The 8,543-nt window shown below is 38.6% G+C and overlaps 1 protein-coding gene across 3 annotated transcripts in view; it reads left to right on the top strand.

The window, feature by feature from the left end:
• Positions 1-590: 590 nt before the first annotated feature.
• Positions 591-8,543, top strand: part of WASHC3 (WASH complex subunit 3) — a 56,126-nt gene continuing 48,173 nt past the window's right edge. For all 3 annotated transcript variants that reach the window (XM_060413134.1, XM_012174918.4, XM_004006671.5), the window contains exons 1-3: positions 591-663; positions 1,211-1,309; positions 6,411-6,476. In XM_060413134.1, the coding sequence (XP_060269117.1) occupies positions 613-663; positions 1,211-1,309; positions 6,411-6,476 (216 nt within the window). In that variant the 5' untranslated portion in view covers positions 591-612. The remainder of the gene's footprint in view (positions 664-1,210; positions 1,310-6,410; positions 6,477-8,543) is intronic.

Genomic DNA, 8,543 nt, shown 5'->3' with positions numbered 1-8,543 from the left:
CTGCTGCTAAGTCGCCTCAGTCGTGTCCGACTCTGTGCAACCCGATAGACGGCAGCCAACCAGGCTCCCCCATCCCTGGGATTCTCCAGGCAAGAACACTGGAGTGGGTTGCCATTTCCTTCTCCAATGCATAGTTTTCTCTATAGATACATATGCTAAACCTCATTCAATCTTTGTATTCACCACAAGGCCTAGCATAGTATCTGGCACTTTTTTTTTTTTAATTAACGAATAACTTAGCTGCATATATAACACACCAGACTAAGCAGGGATAAACTCAAACAGACCCCACGGTTTACTTTTTTATTTTGGAGTGGGGCCAGACTGGAGGTAGGTAGTTAAGACTGCTAGACTACAGCCTTGCTCCACCCGACCCCGCCTTGTTTGACGTCACAATCCGGAGCTGGAACTACCATTCCCAGAATGCCGTGCGAATGGGCCGGCTCTCTGGAAGGCGCCGAGTGATTGGCGGGAGGAGGCGTTTCCTTCCGGCGTTTCCCCGGACCCGGAGGCGTGGACTAGGAGAGGCGTTCGGACGCTATTACCGCGTTGGGCGGGCCTGGCTGGGGAGGGGTTTGGGGGTGAGCCCTGAGTCCCCCGCCCGCTGAGGAGATGGATGAGGATGGGCTTCCTCTCATGGGCTCAGGCATAGACCTAACTAAGGTTTGTAAAGATGGAGTTGGATTTCGGCGACCTGGGAGGAGGATGGGGAAGGGACTCTGGGTTCCCAGAAAGACCCCACCACTCTGCCCAACCCTGGCCTGTGCGTGTCTTCCCCCTCTCTTGGGAGGGAGGGTTCCACAGTTCACCTTAAAAATGGGTCCTTCCCGAGCCTTCTAAGGTGGGGCGGGAGTAGTTTGCCTCTCCTCTCCTTCCCTTCCCGAGTCACGAGTTCTTATGTTCAAGGGTAAGAACTCTTACCTGTTCCGACCTCTTTTATATTTGGCCCTTCCAGTTTTTCGTGTGTTTGTGTGTGTTCCCTTTACCTGCGAAAGTTCGCATCTGTGAATCCAGAACCCGTTCTCAAACTTTGCAGCCTCTGTCATTTTGGACACCCCACCCCCACAGTTTAGGAAAACAAGTTAATGACTATTCGCAGTACTTCCAGTAACTATCACACAGGAGAACGCCTCCTTATTATTAATATCAAGGTGATTTCGTGCTGTACGTTTCGGCCTGTACGGATCATGTTTATTTTTACGTAAAACAGGTGCCAGCTATTCAACAGAAAAGAACGGTGGCTTTTCTAAACCAGTTTGTGGTGCACACTGTACAGTTCCTCAACCGCTTTTCTACAGTTTGTGAGGAGGTAGGTCCTTTGATACTGGTTGAATGAGTGGCCCAATGTCACCTTGCACTTTAGAAGGTAACAAATGAGTAAAGTAAGAATTATGGTGTATGCAGTCATGTACTATGACCTCTTGTCCCCCAGTTATTGTGTTGACATAGCTTAAATCCTCTTTGATTCTATTACCGTCAGTTCCTACAGCTCATCTCTGCTGAATGAACTTTCTGGAGGCTTTGTGAAATAGTTCAGTAAGGTTTATTGTGATTAAACAACAAAAGCAGTTCCCAGATTTCACAAAAACTTCTTTTTTTTAATTTTGAAGTTTCTCTTACCCTAAGGATTGCATTTTAAATATATACTGTTTCAGTTTCTATTAAAATTATGTTACATTGCTTCATGGAAAAGATGATTGGGGAGGTAGCCTAGAAACATAACTTGGGCATCAAATATCATGATAGAAGTAAAAATACTTTCTGCAAATGAGTTGTGAATTAAGGATCAAGTAACCCAATGACCCAGGTGGCACAGTGGTAAAAGAGTCTGTCTGCCAGTGCAGGAGACATGGGCTTGATACCTGGGTAGGGAAGATCCCCTGGACTAGGAAATGGCAACCCACTCCAGTATTCTTGCCTGGGAAATCCCGTGGATAGAGGAGCCTGGTGGGCCACAGTTCATGGGGTCGCAAAGGGTCGGAAACAATAGCATGCACACACAGCCCAGTGACAGGTTAGGTACCATATCCAGGGACACCTGTCTTAACAAAAAACTAAAAGAGAGTGGGAAGGAAAATGGGAAGCATGACTTGAAATTGGTTTGAAGAAAGGAGAAAAAGAGGACAAAGAAGTGGGACAGTGATCTAAAACCAAAAGGTGTTCTTGATCAGTTTTGTTTAATACTTGAGGATCATGTAAAACCTTAGGGCTCCACTTTGGGGTCATGAACTACCTGAGTGCTGAAATTACTGTTCATCATTTGAGTATCCCCCACGATCCAGTCTTTGAATGAGACTGTTCATAGAGGGATGGTTGCTGCCTATAAAGTGTAGGAATATAGATGTCCTTGGGGCCATTATTCTGTGTTAAGAACAGGATACACTTATATATACTTTAATATATTAAAATCATTGTGCTCAGTCCATAGGCTAGAGAAAATTCCCACACAGATAGGACAGTATTTCTCCATAAGCTTGCAAATTCTACTTTACAAAAGGTCAGTGACCACTCAAAATTAAATACCCCTTCTGTGGGGAATCCCCGATGGCTCAGCTGAATCTGCTAGCAGTGCAGGAAACGGGAGACGCAGGTTTGATCCCTAGGTGGGGAAGATCCCCTGGAGGAAGAAAATAGCAACCCACTCCAGTATTCTTGCCCAAAGTATCTCACGGACAGAGGAGCCTGATGGGCTTCAGTCCACAGGGTATCAAAGGGTCAGGTCTCTGAGAGTTGAGCCTCAAAGAATTGGACACAACTGAGCACACATACAGATAGAGTATAACAAAAACTATCTTGTTGATTGCTTATCCATTATCAAAGCGTCATGATTCATTCTTTCCTCCCTTCTGTTCCTCTCTCAACTACCCCCCTCCAACTGTTTTGACTATATCACTATTTCCTGCTGCTTCCTTGAACCCCAGAAAAAACTTTGTTGACAAAAATTCATGAAATTTAAAAGTAGCTAATTGCCTTTTTCTCCTTAATGGATGGTAATTTAGGATTGACTGTCACTCATTTAGAATTCAGCTTGTAGCATTCATCTTGGATGTTTATGTCAATTGTAGACTTTTTACTTGGTGTGATGACAATAATATTTATTGTGTACTTATTCTGTGCTAGGCATTGTGCTAAGTGCTTTACGTGTACTTAATTATCACAGCCCAGACCTTTAAGAAAGGTCCAATTATCTCTTTTCTAGAAACACAGAAACTGAGATGTAGAAAGGCTTAAATCATTTACTTAGTCATTTATTCATGCACTCTTCATATATTTGAGGGCATAGTATTTATAGCTGCAGTAGCTACTTGCCTACATTCAAACAGCTAGAAAGTAAGAGCTGGGATTCCAATTCTGATCTGTTACCTGGTTGCAATCTTCTGTTCTGTTGCACCATCTAATTGAATAAGAGGCATGTTTATATCATTTTCAAGTGAGAGATTACACTGTCTTCTTTATAGCTATTTCAAAATTTAGTTTTTAGATTTGTGTTCTCTTCTTTACCATGCCATTTCTATTTAATAAAATGTCTTTTATATGATAAACTCCAGGGATATAATATACATATTCATACATGAAGGGCCATTTTCTCCCAAGTTAAGATCAGTTTCCAAACTGGGTTGTTATTTGTTTATAGCAGCTATTAAACCTGTGGTCTTTGTTTAGTTAAAGCCTTAAACAAGGACCAAAACCACTCTGTTTCCCTCCAAAAAAAAAAAAAAATTAAACTTCAGCTATTACTTTTTGAACTTAAAGTGAACTGGAGGGAAAAGAAAACCTGGTGGGTTTTGGTTTGTTTGGTTTTTTTTGTGAGAGGAGAGGCTCTTGGGGGTTTTTTTGTTTTAACTTTTTCACTTAATCTGCTTTGAACCAAACCCAAACAGTATCTTCAGTCACAGCTAAACTCAAATGAAAATTAAATTTGAAATCAATAGGGGTCTTTCTTCATCACTAATACTGGTTTTAGAATTCTTTGATAAAGAGAAAAGTGAAGAAGTTAGCTTTTAAAAAACTTTCTGGATACTGAACTACTTTGTAACTCTTCTAATGACTAGAACCAGGATAGTAGAAAAGTTACAAGATGGAGAAAGGAAAGCAGTTGAATCTGACCCAAGTTACAGAGTTACTCAGGGTCTGTCTCCTCTTCCCTCACAAGTCTCCAGTAAGCATTTCTATTCTGGTCCTAATCATCAAAATCTTGTGGCAGTCCACGGGGACAGGGATTACAAATTTTAAATAGGAAGTACGTGGAGAACAGCTCAAGTTCTGCGCATAGCACAGATAAGACTGAGTGGAAGTTTAACCTTATTGTAAATTTTAAAGTTAAAGGTATTCAGCAAGCAGGGCAATCAGGTATATTTGACTCAGACTTGTAACATGCCTAGAATACTGGGATTTTAGTCATTTCTAAATATTGTAAAACATTTCTTTAAAAAAAAAAAACAACAACTTTAAATACAAGCAAAAGCTCTGAGAATTTTCACATGACCTAAAAAAAAAATTTAGTGCTTATCTTTTATGTCCAATTTTTAGGCCCACCATCAGACTTCACCTTAAACCAAATAAGGTTTTGCTGAAAACCCTATTTACTGCTATAACTTTTACAACTGCTTTTAAAACTTTTACAACTGCTGGATTTAAGTGTCAGATGAAGCTTAGTAAAACCATCAGTTGCTTCCCTCTCTGGCTTCTAGGACATACTCAACCCAAAATGACTTATTGTTTCTCTTTTAAAGAACCGGATCTGCAAATGGGATATTTTACAAACCTGAAGTCCCACAGTGCTTTTTTTTCCCATGTTCAACTTTTAGCTCCATATTTCTTCCTCTTTTTTTTTCCACTTGAGTAAAATGCACTGCCTTGCAAATAAGTAGGTGGTGCATCAAGAACTCTTCAACTTTATCTGAAAAACTAGGAACCTTGTAAATTCCCCTGTTGTCCCAACTCAAGATATTTCAGGTTTGCTTTAAATACTTATGAAGAGGATGGATGGGAAAGTAGACATACCTTTCTGTTTCCTCTCTGCTGAAACTTTCAAAGGTGGGGACAGTTACTGTTATTGATCATGTTACTTATATCCATAGTCATCTACACTTCAGAGTAGTAGTTCTCAACCAGGGAACATTTGGCAATGTCTAGAAACATTTTTCATTGTTGCAGTTGGGGAATTTTTGTGGCAATTAGTGGGTAGAGGTCAGAGATTCTGCTAACTATCCTATGGTGCACAGGATAGACCTTTACAACAAAGAATTATCCAGCCCCAAATAGAGCCGGTCAATTGAGCTCAGTCTATAGAGCCAAGACTAAGAAACCTGCTTTCTGGTGGTCTAGGAGTTTAGAAGGAAAATGCAGACGACATAAACATCATAGAAATGCGCTTTAGCAGCCCGTAGATGAAACCAGGTGTATTTTGTCAAGGGACAGTGGCATTTTAGAAAGTACATATTTATGTGTATTATAACAGTAATTACATGGGAACAGACTCAAAAACATTTATTATGCTGAATAATCTTTGAAAAGCAGAGGTTCTTAATTTTGCCATGGATCCTTTGGCAGTCTAGTGAAATGAAATTAATGTTTTTAAATGCATAAAATAAAACATATGGGATTATAAATGATATCAAGTGCATACTTTAAAATGGAGAAGAACATGGCAACCCACTCCAGTATTCTTGCCTGGAGAATCCCACAGACAGAGGAGCCTCGCAGGTTACAGTCCATGAGGTCGCAAATAGACATGACCGAGCGACTAACACACAACACATATATATGGCTAATTTAATGGTACAGAATAACTAGAGCATGGTAAGCTCTTGCTTCTAGTTTATCTTGGGTTTTAATGGTTGGTTGATTCCTTTTGCTTTTTTAGTATTCTTTTTTTTTTCCTCTGTTTTAATTCTTCCCAACATTAACTACTTATCTTCCAATTTCATCTTCTTTTCAAACTTGGAAAGTTTGAATTTGGGACTAGTTGTATATATTTCTGTGTTTAAGTGATATACAAAGGCAGACCCTGCTCCTTTCTGTTTGGGGCTAGTTTTTAATCCTGTGTTCTATGAAGAATTCCTTCATTCAGCAACAAGTAATTATCAGGCTTCTGTTAAGTGTCAAGTACTGCTCTGGTCACAAGGGGTATAACAGTGAATAAAAAACTCTGTCTTCAGAGGAGTTTACATTCTGGTCCCAGTGATTGATTGTGGCTCTGATAATGAGTTTCATAAGACTGAAAATGTAACAGCTTCTCTATGAATACAGTTTTATAAAATAACCATGAAACATCCTAATAAAGATAATTGAATACTTGAGTTTCAATTCTTACTCTTGTAAATAAGAGAGTAGTATCTTAGAAAATCACAAATATTTTAACCATAGTTTTTAACTTTATCCTTTTGTTTCTACTCTTTCTTTTTCAGAAACTAGCAGACCTTTCTCTTCGAATCCAGCAAATTGAAACAACTCTCAATATTTTAGATGCAAAGGTTTGTATTTCTGAATAATTTATAGGATAAACTTGCTGTACATATAGCAACTTTCTCAGTTGCATTTAACTTTAATTGTATTTAGGAATGAATTCAATTTAGCTCCTGCATCCATGATGTGGTGCAGTGCTTTCATTTGTTTAATTTATTATAATTGCAAAGGAAATAATCTTCATTATGAACCAGTAACTGAGTCTGTTTAAATATACACGTGGGTCAAGGTTTCTTTCATTATTTAATCAGAAACATAATGAGTAACATGTTAACAAATTGAATGTTGTATAGTTTGCTTCATTTAATGGAAAACTCACAATTATCTTAATAGTAGTCATTGATAACACAGGAAAAAGTTCTGTAAAACTTTACATGTCTCCAGAACAAAATTTGGAGAAAATCTCAGCTATTTTCCATTTGTAAATATATTAAATGCTAGTGAGTAGTACCAGTTCTGATGTCAGATATCACAAAAGGTAACTGTCATATAAAAGCAAAAATAGAAGGTTGTTTCAGTTTGAAAGCTTGCAGGTTTTGTGTGCTTTTCTTGTATATAAAATAATGGAGATGCTAATATATTTTTGTGACTTTGTTCTGTTATCAAAAAAAACTGACCTGAAAAAATATTTATTGACTATTTATAATCCATGGGCTTGCCAAGAGTTGGACACGACTGAGTGACTGAACTGAACTGAAGGAAGTGAAATTACTAATATCTTCTAGCATAGGGATCAGAATGTCTGATTTATGCTTTTACATCTTCCTGTGGTCTTCAGCTACTGTATTTCCCTCGGAACATTTCTTTAGCTTGTAATTTAGGATATTTGGCCTTGAACATGTTCAAAATAGTTTCTTAGCAGCCATACCCACTTGAAACTATTAGGGCCATAGCCAATGTGCTAAATACTGTCATCAGTCAACAGTTTTCAATGAATATTGTTGCTTTAGATCTTATTGCCATTGTTTTTTTCATTATTCTTTATTATGAATATGTATATTATTTTAATGTTTGTGGAATTCTTAAGTTAGAGTCCACGGTCACAAGTTAAGTTGCCATGTGGACAGGTTAACCTTAATTATTTCCATGACCATAGAGTTAATTCCTTAAAGTTAGCCAAACATTTGACAGATGTGTGTCACTGATACCAGAATGAAATCAGAAAAGAATGTTTGCATGGATCTTGGAAATCCAACCTAAAATGCTTAACCACTGACATCATGCTCATTTTTTATGTATGGAAACTAACACATTGTAGTAACATAAAGTGATATTACTAAAGAAAGAAGAAAAGAATAAGCTGCATCATATGTTAACATGTGGCAAGAGTTTTCTCATTTCCCAGATTATTCAAACTTAAAATGTGCTACAGAGCACATTTTGAAGGGGAACAAAATATATTTAATCAAAATCTTTTTACAAATTTGGGATGTAAGTTTTCTTATCCCCCACTGTACAGGTGAGAAAATTGAGGCCTAGGAAGATTTGCACAGGGTTACATATGTTGTCGGAGAAGGCAGTGGCACCCCACTCCAGTACTCTTGCCTGGAAAATCCATGGACAGAGGAGCCTGGTAGGCTGCAGTCCATGGGGTCGCCAAGAGTCGGGCACGACTGAGCGACTTCACTTTCACTTTTTACTTTCATGCATTGGAGAAGGAAGTGGCAATCCACTCCAGTGTTCTTGCCTGGAGAATCTCAGGGATGGGGAAGCCTGGTGGGCTGCCATCTATGGGGTCGCACAGAGTCGGACATGACTGAAGCGACTTAGCAGCAGCAGCAGCAACATATGTTGTGACTTAAACCTTGGCAATCTGACTCCAAAGCCCATGCTCTCATTCCTTACACCAGGATTCCTTATTAAAAAAATAATAATTCCTGAGAAAGAATGGTGACAACCTAAATTAGATTAGTGAAAAATTCTTCAAAAATATTTTATTTGTCAATCCCTTTCACTTTTAAGTAGTTTATGGCATGGAGAATTTCAACCAAAGATGAGATTTTATGAAACCACTTCTATAGCTTTAAAACTTAAGAAAACTATTTGAAACACAACACATACTTAGAAACTTACTC

This window comes from Ovis aries, chromosome 3, assembly GCF_016772045.2.
Source record: "Ovis aries strain OAR_USU_Benz2616 breed Rambouillet chromosome 3, ARS-UI_Ramb_v3.0, whole genome shotgun sequence".
Taxonomy (NCBI): domain Eukaryota; kingdom Metazoa; phylum Chordata; class Mammalia; order Artiodactyla; family Bovidae; genus Ovis; species Ovis aries.
This window is presented reverse-complemented; position numbering and strand designations above follow the sequence as displayed.